Source organism: Emys orbicularis, chromosome 2 (assembly GCF_028017835.1).
Source record: "Emys orbicularis isolate rEmyOrb1 chromosome 2, rEmyOrb1.hap1, whole genome shotgun sequence".
NCBI classification, from domain to species: domain Eukaryota; kingdom Metazoa; phylum Chordata; order Testudines; family Emydidae; genus Emys; species Emys orbicularis.
Window position 1 is genome coordinate 155,537,793 of NC_088684.1, and position 17,670 is coordinate 155,555,462.

General features: G+C 44.3%; 1 protein-coding gene across 1 annotated transcript in view; it reads left to right on the forward strand.

Moving 5' to 3' along the window:
• Positions 1–1,509: 1,509 nt before the first annotated feature.
• MARCHF11 (membrane associated ring-CH-type finger 11) overlaps positions 1,510–17,670 on the forward strand; it is a 44,594-nt gene continuing 28,433 nt past the window's right edge. Inside the window, exons 1-2 of the mRNA XM_065398372.1 lie at positions 1,510–1,875; positions 3,273–3,428. Of these exons, the coding sequence (XP_065254444.1) occupies positions 1,510–1,875; positions 3,273–3,428 (522 nt within the window). The remainder of the gene's footprint in view (positions 1,876–3,272; positions 3,429–17,670) is intronic.

Here is a 17,670-nt window from a genome sequence, read left to right on the forward strand (position 1 = left end):
ATATCAAGGCTCCAGGACATTTGTTTGTTGACACTTTTACCCGATGGGTAGAGGCATTCCCAACCCTTCATGTTTGTTAAAAGATAAATCTGAATAGATATCGCTTACCCAGGTCCCGCTCCTATTTTTTTTTAAATCCCCAGTAACAGCCCAAAATGCTTCAGCATGCAAATGTTAGTGAAGTGATTTGTGGCAATAGCTGTATAATACTGTAGTCTTTATTTACAAAGGATAAATCCTGCAGTGGGGTGTGACAATCTCATGAGAGGAGGTGTGTGTGTTGTGGTGGCATAGTTTAAGGTGGAAAAGGTGTGTGAGAGACAGTTCATAGGTGCTGCAGTGTCTGGGAGGGGAGGTGTGCTGGAGGGTGATGGTGTTCAAGAGAGGGAGTGTGTAGGTGTGTGCAATGGTGATTGACTGTGTCCATGAGGTGAAGATGACTGTGTTGGAAGGGGGCAAGTGACTGTCTATTGTGGGACAGTGCTGGGGGAGAGGGGAGGGAGGAAGGACTGTTTTTCTGTCTGCTTGGGAAAGATGGATAGTGTTGGAGGGGAGCTGATTATTTATGAGGGAGAGGTAATGGTGTTGCAATGGATGATTTGTGGGGGGGGAGATGATAATTTTTGAAGGGGGCAGGCATTTATGTGTGAGGAGTTTTAAGGGGAACAGCTGATTGTCCAGGGAAGAAAGGTGAGTATATTGGAAAGGGGGAGCAGCTGTTTGTGTATTAGGTGGGGGAAGTGACAGACTGTTGCAAAAGACAAGTGACATGTTGGTGGGAAGGTGACTGGGGCCATAGGGGAAGATCACTGTGTGGAAGGGGGCAGGTGACTTGTGTGCATGGAAGGTGATGGTGTTGGAAGGGAATGTTTGAATATGAACATTTTTCCAGTGGGGGGAGGTGACAGTGTCCTTGGTGTGTGTGGTAGGGGTGTATGTGCGTAGGTGTGTGCAGAGGGGTAGGGCTGCCACCTGTCCAGGTTTTTTCAGGATTGTCCCGTGGCTGAGGCAGCTGTCCTGGGCAATCTGTAGGGTTCTCAGTGCCCCCCGCCAGCGGTCCAGTTGTGTGGGCTCAGGATCATGCCAGGTGGACCTCAGAGGTGGCTGCCCTGGTGTGTGGGGGGTTGACTGTGTCCCTGCTACGCGATGGTGACAGTGCCCCGGTGGGGGAGGGGGCACAGGGGTGACAACCCCCGGCAGTGAGGGCGGGGGCGGGGGGAGGCGTCTCGGTGTCTGTGCCGCGTGGCGGTTGCAGTGACTGTCTCGCGCTCGCTGCCCCGCCCGGCTCGCGCCGTGTAACGGTCTCTCGCTCTCTCCGTTCGGAGACGGCTGTTTGCGTCTGGAGCCGGACCGGCGCGAGCCGCCCTGACAGCGGGACCCGCCCCCTCCCCCCGTCCCGGACCCGCCGCCTCCGCCTCGGTCACCTTCCCGGCTGCTCTGAAGGCGCAGAGCGGGGTCCCCGCCCCCGGGTCCGGCTCGGGCCAGCGGGTGTCCCGGGCGGGCGGGGGGATGAGCTGCGGCGGGGCGAGCAGCATCCCCGGCCCCGGGGAGCCGCAGCGAGACCCCGCCGCCGCCGCCGCCCCCCTGGAGCTGCCGGTCGCGGAGGAGAGCGCGGGGCTGCGGCGGCTGCAGCCCCAGGAGAAGCCGGCGGCCGACGACCCCCCCGGGGCGGGGCAGAGCAGCGGCTCCGGCGGGACCCCGCCGGGCCCCTCCGAGGGGAGAAGGGGCGGCTCGGAGAGAGCCCGGGGGGAGGCGGGGGCCGTGGGCGGCGACAAACCCGAGACCCGCTCCGTGTGCGGCAGCGATAGCGGCAGCGACAGCAACCCCGGCGGCGCCGGCCCCATCTGCAAGATCTGCTTCCAGGGCGCCGAGCAGGTGAGAGCCGGCCGGACAGACGGACCTCCCTCCCCCGCACCCCGGGAGGGACGGACAGACAGACAGACCCAGCCCGTCCGGCCAGACACACACCGCACCCGCGCCGCCTGCCGCTCTCTGGCGCACGCGGTCCGGGGCAGGTTGCTGGAGCCTGCTGGTCCCAGCCCGCCGCGGTCAGCACCCTGGACAGGGCTCTGGGCCGGACCCGGCGCTTCGACTTTCGCCGCCAATGGCAGGAAACCGAGCCCCGAAGTGGCCGAGTCGAGCAGGTTCAGTTCCGTGCGGCCGCCCTGGGTTGGCTCGTAACTCAGCTCAGCGACAGCTGGGGGCAAATGCAATCGCGGGCCTGTACAATGGGCACAAGAGCGGGGGGTTGCGACAAGCCTCTGTGAAGAGCTTTGCCAGCCTCCGCTGCAAATCTAGAAAGGCAGGGAAATTATTGGTCTATTTGCTTGGGATGCAGCCTCTCCCCTCAAAGACTTCAAGAGCAAAATCCCATTCTCCAAGCTTCTTGTCTTCTACATTTTAACCAACCATTCCCAATAGTTTTATGAAGAAAACCTAGGGAAAGATTTCATGATTGGTCATTATCACAATATCGGAGCCGGACACTTCCACTAGCATTTTACTCTATAGCTGTCAGCTTAGTCGGCCAGCTCCCTCTCTGGGCCATTATGACATAAATAGGGGGGATTTGGTTTATTTTCTCTTAAAAAGCAAGGAAATGGAAAAAAAGAATGCTATTATTTGTAGTGTCCAGTTAGACTTTAATATATGAGTCTACTAGCTTTGTGTTTTATTTTAGAACATAGGTGAGGGCGATTGTTAGTATGAGAGGTAGCCTATTACATTTTTGAAGTAGCATCACAGAAATAAGAAAGCTTCAACCAAGCACACAGTCATCCATGTATTTGTTACAGGATGTAATTCTGATGGGAAAGACATATTTAGATTATTTTTTTAAAATGTTCATTTTGTAGAGAATTTTTATGGTGTAATTGCTGACAGTCAGGAATCTTAACAGTACAAATGCTACTGTAAGCATGCAGTTCACTATGATGTCATACATTTCTTTCTTATCCATGATTAAGAATTACTGCAGAGAAAATACATCTAACCATCCATCTAAAGTTACTCGAAAGAGATCATAATGTGACCATTGGCATAATAATTACACATGCAGTGAGTTACCTGTTGTTTGTAATGTGGTAGAATATTTAAGTTGGAGATAATGATATCTTTAGAAGAGCTCTAACTTTTGAGTTTTATTTTAGCCAAAAATATAAAAGTGTAGGATAGAGACTAAAACAAACTCATTGTTCCAGAACAGATAACATGAAATATTGTGTAAGAAAACAAAATAAATCCCTCTGACATTTATTTTTGTCCTGTTTCAGGGTGAATTGTTAAATCCTTGCCGATGTGATGGGTCGGTACGGTACACACATCAATTGTGCCTCTTAAAGTGGATCAGTGAAAGAGGGTCATGGACCTGTGAGCTCTGCTGTTACAGATACCATGTTATAGCAATTAAAATGAAAAAACCTTGCCAGGTAACATTTTTACATACTTACAGATCAAAACTGTTACTTAGTTTCTATATTTCAGAGACTTGCAAATATTAATTTATGGCACACAGGCAGATTTTATAAAATATTGATTTATTCTCCTCCTTGACATTGTCTCAGCAGATCACCTCTGTGAGATTGCATGCCCTGCTGTGAGGCACTGGACCCCATTTCAAAGTGCTTAGTCATTGGGGAAGAGAACACACCAGAGTAGGATCCAGTCATTTGGTAGGGGGAGGCTCTTCTGGCCTAAGACTACTTACAGAAGAAGTTCTTGCCTCTATCCCAACAAGAGCTGTTTGGATCCCTTGTAAGCTTGTAAGCAGAGCAGCCAGGTCCTCTAAGGACTCAGGGTGCACCCTGGATGCATCTTCTTCAACAACATGCAGGAAGTGTTAGGCTTAAACAGTCATCCAGTAATATGCATTAGTTCTCTGGATCTGGTAAAGACTCAAAGATTGGTTCCACGTATGCCCTACCACTATGGATTCAAAAGTGATAAGGCCTCCTTGGATCTAAGCCAATCTTATCCTTTGGGTCCTATTTTGGTGCTTAGCCACGTTCTGAAAGATTGAGGTGAGGGACAAAAGGTGGCTTGATGCTGCTTTTACAGTTTCCCAGTCCTGCAGTGAGCTGTGGGCCACTTCAACCCCTGCTACGACCTACAGCAGCATAAGAGTATATAAATGCAGCAGTCCCCCAATAACTGTTCCAGAAGCTGAAGCATGGAGTACCACTTTGGCCAAGCCTTCTTTTTCATGACCACACCAAGGAGCTTCAAAGTAGAATAGCATAGAGCCAGCCCTCCTGAGAAAACCCTTACTTAGGCCAGCTTAATGGCCCCTTTGCACTGACAGAATGGTTTAAAAGCACTATGAGCCCTATAAATCGGAGTAGTGTATGCCTGAGTCCAATCTAAGATATTTGTATAATTTGTTGGATCCCATGAGTCCAGGGTTGATCGAACCTCCTCAGATCCAAGGCACTCAGATCATTTCCTTGATCCTGGAAGTCTGCGGGTGATGGGCTTTCCATGGATCCAAGGTGCTTAAATTCTGTCAGATCCTAGGAGTCTGAAGGTGAAAGGGCCTCCTTAGGTTGAAGGCATTCTGATCCTTTGTCCATATACTAGGTGCCTTCACAAACAGCTGTGTCTTCAGGCCTATTCTTTCAGGTTCTACACAGGGAATTCTCCCAAACTTCTCCATACTTCAGATCTAAAGGGTGTTGGGGGACCTGGCTTTGCCTCTTCTCAAACCCAACAGGGACATGAATTTGAGGAAGGCTCCAGAGGATAAAGGCATGGATTCTAGTGGTTATCCTTCTGGTACTACAATTTCTGGGGCACATTTGCCAGCTTGGTTGCGCAACACATGATGCGGTTTCCCAAGCTGTGTTCCTGTTGGGAAAGGCAGAGGGTCTCTAAATACCTATTAGACTTGGTGAGTAGGTCCTTATCTATGACTTTCTTCTGTTGGAGGTATTCTTGGTTATGATCTGTGATCAGATTAACTGCTATGATCAAATTCTGTGATCAGATTAACTGCTAGGTCACTGAGGTTGGGTCAGTCTTTCTGATATCAGTGAGGCCAATATTTCCACATCAAGCATGATTCTTTATCTGATCAGTCAGTAAAAACAAACTTCAGAGGTTACCAGAGACCTAGACTGTCTTGGTTGAATTGGCATTTTCTGTAGTACAGCAAAGCTGTAGTTTTGCCAGAGGATCCAGAGTCAATTCCAGATTAGGCACATTTTTACAAGCATGGCAGGATCCCTTTGGAGCAATGTGTCCTGGATTTATTGAATGGTGGCATGACCTTCAGTTTAGGCTCATGTCAATACCCAGTCCCCTTTCCATTTTTCTCCATGGAGCCTTTTCTTTATGCTCTTAAGTGATGAGGTCTGATCTCTTCTGTAAATATAATTGGTGTGAGTGCCACAGCTTTTCTGTACCACTGGGCAGTATAGTCCCTGCTTTTAAATTCTCAGGATTGCTCAAGACCAACAAGCTTCAGGATACATACATCCATATATCTGGAAAGCAGAAGCCCAGAAAGTACCTCAGTTTCAATGGGGATACTAATTTGATCACCAGAGATTATGTAATAACCTTTTGACGAACAATTGCTACAAAGGTGGATGTCTAAGTGAAAACAGTTTAAAAATTTGGAGAGCCTAACGAGAGAATTCCAGTCTTTTGTCTCTCAATTATTTTACTGGGTTTTTTTGTCATTGGTGGAGTCAGGTTTGTTGGTCTTCCCTTTGTTTGTGCAAATGAGTTCAGTCTCAATCCTTTAGAAAATGGTTATTTTAAAGATTCTATGACAATTTATTTTCATATTATAATTTACATATTAATATGGCTAAACACTTGGTTCTCATAGGGCTTATGAAAGCTCCTTTTGTGCCTCTTAGTACCTGTTTCTTCTGGCATCAATCAGTGAAGTTTCCTTCGCAAGTGGCTATAGTACCTACCAGAAGAGTTTCAGAACCACAATTTTTGATAGCAAATCCTCCTTGTGCAAATATTCACAATGATATAGTAGTCCTAACATCACATCTCAAATTCTTGACTATACCGGTCTTGGACTTTCATTAAAATCAGGCAAGCTTTTTAAAACCAGGATTTTACTAAGCCTTATAATCCATTTAAGTTTGGTTCCACACTTTTGTTGTTAAGAGGGGCTCCTGGGCAAGTCTAAACCATAGCCACACAACCCATGGCAGATGCAGATACTTACTGCAGAAATGGAAAATTAAAGACTCTCCAGTGTGAGACTGTGGTCACCAAGAACAGACCATGGAAAATATAACAACTCAATGCCTGATTCACAAATATGAAGGAGGCATCACAGCAATACCCTTGCTATTTCAGACGCAATTATCTGGCTTAATAATCTAAATGTAAAATTATAGTTGTTGCACTTACATTTACATCAGCCATATGAAAAAGGAAAAGACGGGTCATTTTCTTGACAGGAAAAAGCCCTTTAAGGTAATTTGTGGCTTTTGGTGAAAAGCTAAGACCCAATTCATTTCAGTCCAGAGATGATTCAAGTGCATTATATGCCATATTTCAGACAGGCTAAACACTCGTTGAAGTTCCTGTACAACCAGGAACCAATGCCTTCTTACCAAAGAGGTAGAATATTCTCCAGCGTCTTCTTAGTCATGTGCTGATTGTTGAAATCTGCAAAGATGCAACCTGAAATTTGATTAATACCTTAACAAAATGTTATTTTCAGTATTGAGTCCAGTTCAGATGAGATACTTCATTTGGGAGAGGTGTATTTTAGTCATTCTTCAATTAGCACTATTCCTCAACCCACCTCCTGAGAAGTGTCACTAATATCTAATCTCTCGCAGATGGGATCTGAGTAGATAGTGTCATGAAAGAGAAAGATGGCTTATTTACCCACATAACTTTTGTTCTCAAATGTATTGCCTCTGCAGAGCCACACCAGTCCTCCCTTTCCCCTTCTACTTCAGAGATTTACAGGATGTGCCCAGAATTAGAGAGGAAAAATTAGGAGTTGGGTTTTTTGTAACCCTTAGTTCCAGAATGTTGGAACAGCCAACCATGTGAACATTTCTGCTAGCATCCAACTGCTTTATATGGTTTCTGTTGTTGCATGGCATGTAATCTCAAAGTGGTCCTCTATGGAGGCAGTAGATTCAGGGAACGTTTATGTTGGTAACCTCTTTTTCAGTATATTTTGTCATGGTGCACATCTAACCACATGTCAGCTAACTAACATCAAGGGGCCCACTCCTGAAAATATGCAACATGTTGATAGGATTAGGCACGAAAGCATAATTACAAACTGAGAAAATTCATATTTACTTTTAAGATTAGCCAACTGGTTTGCTGGCAGTGGGCGATGTAGATTAAAAATTAATTGGAGAGATGCAAGTTGTGCATTTTTCCCCAGTATCCTGTCCTTTCAGTGAGCCAGATGTAAACAAGCATAACTCTAATAGTAAATGTTAAAGTCAGTGGAATTGCTCCTTTTTACAGCAGGGAAGAATTTGTCCCAATTCTGATGCTTGCTTTGTCTCTGGTCCAATGATTCTTTCATTTTTATCCAGTGGAACGGTGGTGTGGATAAATGTATGAGAATGACTCTGTAGCCTGGTGGTTATAGCATGCGTGTGGGAGACCCAGGATCTAGTCCTCCTGCTCCAATGACTTTTTTAAAATTATCCAGAGTGGAACAGCTTCAATAGGAGAGATTAAGGGAGCCCCACATTAGAATATCCCACAGCGCAGAGACTAGAGCACCTACCTGAAAAGCAGTGGGTATCAGTTTAAAACCCTTCTTCCCAGTCAGGTAGAGGGGAAACTTGAACTGGGCATCTCCCACATGTCAGGTGAGTGCCCTAACCACTGGGCTAAACATTATGAGGGAGGGTCTCCTCCCTTGCATTTTGTGTAAGCTTCTCTATAGGGGCCTGATCTGATAGGCAAGCCCTGAGCATACTTACTGGATTGGGCCCTGCCGGCAATTAGATGGAGGAATGCCTATCTTCCCCTAGTTCGTATGTTGCTTTGGGGCTATAAAAGAGAATAATAGGCTACTTTTTCTAAAATGTTTTATATTTTAAACTGTTATATATGATCATAGAATCATCATTTGTGGATGGAAATGCAAGAAATATTAGTCAGTTAACATTGTAATTTGTTAGTTTTCAAGAAAGAGGAGTCCTAGTGGTGAATTAATTCAGAAGCTGATTTAATGTTAAGTTGAGGAAAACATCTTAAATGTTATGCAGAAAGAACCAGCAAGATATTTTAGACATAGCCTGAATGTGAGGACATAAAGATAGGTCTGAGTTGAAGATGATTCCAAGATTACATGCCTGAGTGACAGGCAGGATGATGGTGATATTCAAAGGAGGTTGGTGGGGGTGGAGGGGTGGGGGAAGAAGAGAGAGAGAGAGAGAGATTGCAAGAGAGAGATTAAGTACTCTGTTTTAGCCATGTTGAGCTTGAGCTGATGATTAGACATCCATGAGGTGATGTCAGAGAGACATGCCAACATTTTAGTTCAGATAGAAGACAATAGGTCTGGAGTAGAAAGGTAGATTGTGAGTGGTCAGTATAGGGATGGTAGTTGTCTGCAGATGAAATTACCAGAGACAAGCTGTAGAGGGAGAACAGCAGGAGACCTAGGACAGAGCCCTATGGAACCCCTCACAAAAAATTGGTGGGCAGGGAATTCTCCAAAGGACAGGCAGAAGAAGAGATTAAATAGGTAGGAGGAGAACATGGAAAAAGGACAAACATGGAAGCCAAAGGTGGGCAAGATTTCAATAAGAATATGGTTGACAGTGTTGAAAGGGGCTGACAGGACAAGGAAGAGGAGACTAGAGTACTGATTCTGAACTTTGGTTAGGAAGAAGTCAGAGACTTTGTAGAGTGCAAGGGAATGGAGTGCAAGGGGCAGAAGCAAGATTGGAGAGGCAAGAGGTGCTGCTGATGGAAACACATATTTGGTGTTTGTTATTACTACTTCAAGCCAGGGGGTGCAGCATCATCATCCCCAGCACCCTTAGTTCCAGCACAACTGGGTCTAAAATGAAATTGGAGAAGAGGAACTCTAAACAGTGACTGTAAACAGTACGCTCAGTGACCTTAGAGATGAAAGGGAGAAGGGACGGTAGTTGAAGAGGCAAATGGGTCAAGGTTAGGGCGTTTTTAAGATGAGAAAGCCTAAACATGCTTGTGTTGTGAGAGGAGAGAGCCAGAGGAGAGTAAGAAATTAAGGAGAAGAGTAAGGGAGGGGATGAAAGGTCATGAGGGAGATCAGGAGATGACATGGGATCACTGCGGCAAGTGGAGCCAGGACATCTTTGTGGCCCTCACCACATCATCTCATATGGACGGCTAAGTGCATGGATCACTTTACGATTACCTGTTCTATTCATTTCCTTTGGGGCACCTGGCATTGGCCGCTGTCAGAAGACAGGATACTGGGCTAGATAGACCTTTGGTCTGACCCAGTATGGCTGTTTTATGTTCAACACAATGGTTGAGGGGAGTCCACTAGCTTGTGTCTGACTAAAAGCACAGCATATGTTTGTCTAAAGCATATCTTCCAGAAAGGCATCCAGTCTTTATTTGAAGACATCAAAAGATGGAGACTCCACCACTTCTCTTGATAGTTTGTTCCAATGGGTAATCACCCTCACTGTTCAAATTTGTGTCTAATTTGGCTTCCTCTGGTTTCAGCTTCCATCCATTGGTTCTTGTTATGCTTTCCCTATGAAACTATGGAGCCCTTTAGTACCCAGCATTTTCTCCACATGATACTTATACATTGTGAACAGTCACCTCTCAATCATTTTGATTAGTTAAATTGATAGAACTCTTTAAGGGTGTGTCTAAGCTGCAATCAGCAGATACGGCTGCAGCACTTTTAGATGCACCTTAGTAGATTTGATCTTGTGAGATCAAAGTTAGCTCACATAACAATAGCAGTGAGGCCACAGCAGCACAGGTGGCTGCCTGGGCTAGCCTCACCTGCTTAGGACCTTGGGTACATACTTGAGTGGCTGTCACCCATGCTGCTGTGGCATCACTGCTAATCTAGCTAGCTCAAGTATGTCTACACATTCTGCAGTCACATCTCCCAATTGCAGTGCAGACATACCTAAGTCTCACATTGTAAGGCATTGTATTAATCCTTGAATCTTTTTTGGCTGTTTTCTGCACTTCAGTTTTTTAGCACTCTTAAAAAATTAGACACGGTATTCCAGTACTGGTCTTACCAATGCCGTATACAGAGGTAAAAACCACCTCCCTATTCCTCCTCACATCTAAGGAGCATATTAGCCCTTTTTGCCACAGAATCACAATGGGAGCTTATATTCAGTTGCTTGTCCACTGTGACCCCTAAATCCTTTTCAGAGTCACTGCTTTCCAGTATACAGTCACACATTCTGTGGTTATGGCCTGCATACCTTGTTCCTAGATGTATAACTTTGCATTTGGCTGAATGGGCCCAGTTTATCAAGCAATTCAGATAGCACTAAGTTTTTCCCTTTGGGCGGGGGGGAGGGGGGGAGAGCGCGGGGAGGAGAGAAGAAAGAGACCACCTGGCTTTTTCTGTACTTATGATTTCTCCACAATAGTTTCTTCATGTGTATAGAGAGGCATCCAGATTCGAACTCAGTAGTACAGTTGACCTTCCCCAGTAGTTGGGCATTCTGGACTGACATGAATCCTGTTAGTGATCTTTCCACAGATTCATATACAGTAACCTTGACATGACTGACTTCCTTTAGAAAGTCAAGTTCAGTGCCTTCTCATTGTTTTGCCAAGAATGTGACCTACCTGAGCAGCAATGATCTGTTCCTTTAGTCAGTTTCCAGTTTAGCTTTGCAAGTCACTTTTAAAAGAAAGTTACCCAGAACGCAACAATTCTTTCAGTCATCTCCATGACCTCTCATCCCATACCTGCCATCTTTCAGAGAGTGTTATCAAGGGTAGATCAGTCACAACCAAAGTCAATATTACTGCTGCAGTTTGCAACAAAGGAAATTTTCATTGTTTCAATAATAGTTCACTTATATTGATGCCTTTTATCCTATGATTTCAGAGCAAACCAATAATCCTCCAAACACTTCTGAGGAACAAGCAAGTATTAATATATCCATTTAACATACAGGTGAACTGAGGCACAGAAAAGTTAAGAAATTACTCAAATATTAAATGAGCTAATAGTTTGGAATATTACACTCTGAGGTAAAAGTTCTTCTTTCAAATATACATATGCAGCTACACTGACTTTAAAGTGTTACACACATATATACTGCTACAGTTCTGGGGGCAGAATTTGGTCCTAGTAGTTTAATAGGGGACCCTTACCAAAATGGTAAAAAAAGAGCAGGAATTAGGTACAATATCAACTTGCTACAAATGAAACTTGGGAAGAGGCACTTAATTTCATGTGCTTTTATGCTTTCAGAATGCTAAAATGTTAAGAGTTAGATGGTACCTGTTCAGTTGTGCTAAGTGAGTAGAGGACACAAGGTTTTCCTCTCCTTATGTCCTTCTTCCACGGGTAGATACAATCATAATCCTTGTGCTCAGGGTGGGGAACCATGGGAGTCTTAATGCCTCCAGCAGCACTAGATTCCAAAAGTGGGCAGGAAGCACCTCTTCCACACAGACCAACAAAATTGAGCATATACTACCCTTTTCAGGGCAGCCACAGTCCCTCTGAAATCAGGTGGTAGCATGCCTCCCTACCAGCTCCAATATAGCCTGCAACTGAAGAATCACAATTTGCCCCTAAGTTATTAACCTCTTCCCAAAATATAGTCCTTATCACAGATCTGCTTGGAATCCTAAAATATTTGTTATGAAGAATTAAGATCAGATTTTAAAGATGGTAGACTATTCTACTTCAAAGTTCATTTTATGGATCGTTTTAATAGCAAAGAGATGAAACAGAAGACACCTTAAATGAGTATACCCAGCTGACAAAGTAACCCAAGTGACTCATCCAGTCTTGAGAATATTGATATCCAATTGGCATGTAAAATCATTTTTTTCTTGTTTAGACTTTTAGTAATATAGTAGAACTATAAAGGTTATTTTTCTAGATTTGTCAAACTGATGTGCAGCAGTTTCAGTTGTTAGTTTCCTCTGTCCATTATGATCATATAATTCATTTTCCAATTCATCTTCTTTATCATACCATAGTTGTGCATAAGGGTTCTATCCAGTTCACACAGAAAGTAGTGGAAAGGCTCCCATTGACTTCAATGGGAGTTGGATCATGTCCACATGACTGACATTTATATAATATATAATTATAGGTGTGCATGGCTCTTAACTTGTTACAAGGATTTAGGCCTCTGGCCAAGAGAGCACTTAAGCACACGTTTAGTTCTGTTGATGTACTTGGTATATATGACTCATCCTCAAAAGTGACTTAGTGTTCTACAGTATCCATGTACAAATATAATTTACAAATAGAAAATACTAAAGTAATGAATTAATCTTCATTGTGCTCCAAGCAGCAATAAGTGCAGCAAAAGGGGCATTCAGATATGTGCCAGCATTATCAGTACGTGTGCAGATGAATTGATGCTATTGACTCTTTAAGGGCTTGGAGGTACATCTTTGATGGAGAAGTGAAAGATTTGTGAGGTTCCTGTGTGGAGCTTGTATTCAAAATGGCAGTGGACCCTATAGGTACCTACATCCAACATTTTGGTGCCACGGGCATTCACAAAACCTCTGCTTAGCACTGCTTAACCCTATAGGTCCTAAATTCCCTAGGTACCTAAGTTTCCACTGATAAAGTCCCCTGGCACCTACATTTCTGCTGGTGGACATGTACACAGGTGCCTCATTCCTGACACTGCCAAGCAGCTTGACACCTAACTCACAGCTAAACACTGATAGGATTCACAAAGAAGGGTGTTCTCCACCTGTGGGGCCTGATTCAGTAGATGTGCTGAGGTGCTGCTTTAGAGCTCATCTACCAGCCCAAGCCCTCTATAGAACATTGGTGGTGGTGCTGCCATTTCCTCTTATAGTCAATAGTCTGCTGATTGTTCCAACTGGGTAAGTGCGCTAAACTGAAAAATTTAATAGTAATAAGTCACTAGGACCAGATGGTATTCACCCCAGAGTTCCTTCAGAACTCCTCCTCTTATACCTCAGTCTAGGACAGTTCCTCAGGTTTATTTCTTAAAGAGAATGGCTCAGGTTTGGGAATCTCCCTTACATCCTCTGCAGTGAAGACTGATGCAGAGAATTAGTTTAGCTTCTCCACAACAGCCTTGTCTTCCTTGAGTGTTCCTTTAGCACCTCGATTGTCCAGTGCCCCACTGACTGTTTGGCAGGCATCCTGCTTCTGATGTACATAAACTAACAGCAAAAATAAAGTTTGTCTTTAGCTAGTTGTTCTTCAAATTCTTTGATACATTAAGATACCTCAACTCCTCTAGGGGAAAGCAGCTCACAAAGCCCATGGTAAGATGAAGTGAGAGCACTAGAAACAAGTTTTCATTAGCTGAACCTCCGTCAATTGGAACAACCTTTTGGAGAATATCTGGTTTAGGCAGAGTGTGATCATTTTCAGACCAGGCTGCAAAAACATAATCTATAATGAAATAGGGAAGCGGGGGAACCTTTATACATGTAGGCCATTATTGTCCACTAATCCAGCTGTATTCAGTTGTAGAGGAGAGCAGCAGCCCCAGGGAGATAGTTATAATCCCTGATTCTGAGCTGCCCAGCCCTGGCAGAAACTAGAGCAGCCAGGAGGCTACTCTAGCTTTCACTACTGGCATGGTGCTGCTCAATCATACTTCCCGCCTCCTAAGTCAGGCACAAGGGGTAAGTCACAGTTGGCACACCTTTTAAGCTTTTCTTTGAGATTTCGACTACCACAAGAGAAGACCTTAACAGCTATCTTTGGCAATTTTAAGGCCATGGTGCAAAGTGGCTATAACAGACTGGAGAATGCCACTCATTTCAAGGAGAACCTCCTTTACCAAAGTATGGGAGAAGAACAGAAGATTCAAGAAGTCAACTAATAACCTTGTTACACGGTTCTAATTTGCCTGGAAATCACTTAGATAGCATAAAATATAGTAACATTGATAAACAGGTAGACAGGCTTTGATTTATTTGCCATGTGACCTTGGGTAAATTGCTTAACCTCTGCATCTCACTTTCCTCATCTGTAAAATGGGAATAGTGGCACTTGTCAACATTTGCAAAGTGCTTTGAGATCTATAGATGAAAAATGCTAAATGAGTACAAAGTAGCATAGCTGGTGCTGGTATTGATAAGTATAAATAAGGCTGCCTAACACTTTCCATTGTAAGATCCCATTTTCAGTTGCTTATACTTTTGTCAAATGTTAATCATATGGGCTAAAGTTTCCCATGCTGGGTCAGCAAAAATGGTCAAGCCATTTCCAGCCATTTCACTGATGAGCTCTAGCATCTGTATGCTTTGAAGCAAAGACTTGAAGTTTGACACGGGCTTCATTCTGGTTTCAGGGATGCCTCTTGTTATTCCCATGAAAGTCTATTCAGGTTTGGTCAAGTTAGAAGCCTCTGCAAAAAAGACCACAGTGCACATATGCTCCATAGAAGTTAGAGGCTGTCAGTTTTATTTGCTGAAGGGTATACTTTCAATAACCCTATTCCATCCCAACACAGCTCCTACCTACTGACTGGATTGTGCATGTGGCATCCTCCATGGAGCAACTGAGCATGCTCCTTCCTGGTGATGCAGTGGCTGAGCATGGCTTTTTCTGCAACTACTCCTCCCAGCTGCCCAGGGCCCTGTAACACAAACTGACAGCAGCAAGCCTGTTTCTCCTCCACTCTTAATTCTTTCCTGCTAGTGCCCAAGCAGATTGAACTGTGGTGCTACAGAAGGACATCTCCAGAGGATCTGAACTAGTACCTAGAGCAGAGGTGGGCAAACTACGCCCCCCCGGGCCACTTCCGGCCTGCAGGACTGTCCTGCCCAGCATTTGAGCTTCCGGCTGGGGAGGCTAGCCCCCAGCCCCTCCCCTGCTGTCCCCCCCCCAGCCTCAGCTCACCGTGCTGCCAGCGCTCTGGGCAGCAGGGCTGCAAGCTCCTGCTTGACAGTGCAGCTGTGAGAGCCACCAGCCTGCCCCAGTGCTCTAGCCTGCGCGGCGGTGTGGCTGCCAGTCCTGGTGCTCTAAGCGGCATGGTAAGGGAGCAGGGAGTGGTGGGTTGGATAAGGGACAGGGGATTCCGAGGGGCAGTCAGGGGACAGGGAGTGATTGGATAGGTGTGGGAGTCCTGGGGGAGCCTGTCAGGGGGTGGGGGTGTGGATAGGGGTCAGGGCAGTCAGGGGACGGGGGGGGAGGTTGGATAGGGGGTGGGGTCCTAAGGGGGGTGGTTTGGGATGGGGGGGTTTCAAGAGGGGGCGGTCAGGGGACAAGGAAGCAGGGGGGTTGGATGGGTTGGGGGGCAGTCAGGGGGCAGGGGCCAGGCTGTCTGGGGAGGCACGGCCTTCCCTACCTGGCCCTCCATACAGTTTCGGAACCCTGATGTGGCCCTCAGGCCAAAAAAAGTTTTCCCACCCCTGATCTAGCGCATTCAACCCAATAATACTAAGTGAGCATTATCTCTACATTTAAAGAAAATAAACAAACCACCAACTAGAACCTAATAATCTAGATTTCCTAATTTGAAATAAGTGAGATTCTATCATTCCAACAAATAGAACACTTAATCTTCTGCATGGGAAGAGAGTCTCTTTACTATATGATTTTATTTTAATATCGTAGTAGTCACTAACTGGACAAAACCACACTAGTGCCAGCTTAACTGCTCGCAGAAAACATTTCACATTAGCACTGGTTCCAGGTATGAGGTGACAATTTTCATGTGTCTATATTGTCAATAGAGAACATATAATATTTCATTTTTTTCTGCTGAATATTATAACATTAATGGCTGTCAGTGATTATACCAAAGCAGCAAAAGTTGAAGATTCTACTCTTAGCTTTTCCATTATCTTTGTGGACCCTTCTATTGTTACTTAGCCTTAGATATATTAATATTAGTTAGCCATCTAGCAATTTGAAATCAGATTCCCTATGAGAAAATTAAAAGAGTGTGAGGGGAGCAGAATTTTGTCATATGATTGTAGTCTTCTACAGCTACATACATGCTGAATTAAATGTGAGGTATTCATTTTCAAATTAAGGACATTAAACATACTTCACGGTACCAAAATAAAACTCAATTTCTGACATGTGTTGTGGTTCATATCTGATGTCCTTGTAGATACCAAAGATCACAGTAAAGTTCCTTGTAGGCACCACACAGCTTCTGAAGACTTGTAGTGTACACTTGGCTTATGGGGTAGCAGAAATTTTCAAAGACTGCTTCATGAACCAATGCATTTCAGCAAACAAAAAGGGATGATTCTCCATTCTACCTGAGGTATGTTTGGTGCATAAATGTGAGGGAGCAAACATAACTGGCATCTTTAGACCTCCTTGACTGTTCTGGTCTGGCTTCAGGACTGCTCTAACTTATAATCAACTGCAATGGACCTCCGGCAGTTCCAGAGCTCAGAATAACCAGCCCCTTTTGCAGCTCTATGCTGCATTGGCTATTATACCAAAGGTATTCACCAAGGGCTGGTTCTGATATCTTAAATTTGTTTACTCCACCAGAACAGTATAAAAAGGCTGTAGCAGAACAGAAATAGCTCCAGAACCTCCAAAATTACATCAGTGTTCTAGCTTGAAGGTAAGGAACAAAGAAGGACATAATTTGTCACAACAGGGCTGATAAGGTATACATAAGCAAATTTAGCAGTGCTCTGCATGATAAATCTGTGGGACACAAAAGATAGGGTGCCCATTATTAACTATAAGCACCCTGAGTTTTCATGTTTAATCAAAATGTACAGCCATCAAAGCCAGAGTCTGCACTGACATAACTGTGCTTGCTTCTAGACAAAGATATATCCTATAACACTGGTCTACAATTTTTGAGAAGTCGTCTGCTTCAGAGATAAAATGTGCTATTTATTATGTATTTTGATGTGCTGAATTCAAATATGACAATTAAAACAACTGATTGGCTACTGTTTGTAAGATATTTAAGTTTTTACATTTTATGTCTATGTATATTGTGTAGATAGTAGAGTTTTAATCATAAATTGTAAACCTAGGTCTTTTCATGTGTTTATGGTTGCTTTACATGATAATATTTCACCTGTCCTGTTTATGTAACACTTTAAAAATCAGCAAAAGGGTTATATAAATAAAATTTATTATGAAACAAAAGGCAAAAAACTATTCTGTACATAGTTTAGTCCTATTCAGTGTCTACTCGGCGCTTCTTGGCTTGTCTCTTGTATTCATTAAATGGAGCATCTCTTGTCACTGTCCAGCAATAGTCTGCAAGCATTGATGGGCTCCATTTGCCCTGAGAGCGTTTCTCCATTGTTGCAATGTCCCGGTGAAATCGCTCGTCGTGCTCGTCGCTCGCTGCTCCGCAGTTCGGTGGAAAAAAATCTAGATGAGAGTGCAAAAAATGTATCTTTAGTGACATGTTGCAACCAAGGCTTTTGTATGCCTTGAGGAGGTTTTCCACCAACAACCTGTAGTTGTCTGCCTTGTTGTTTCCGAGAAAATTTATTGCCACTAACTGGAAGGCTTTCCATGCCGTCTTTTCCTTGCCATGCAGTGCATGGTCA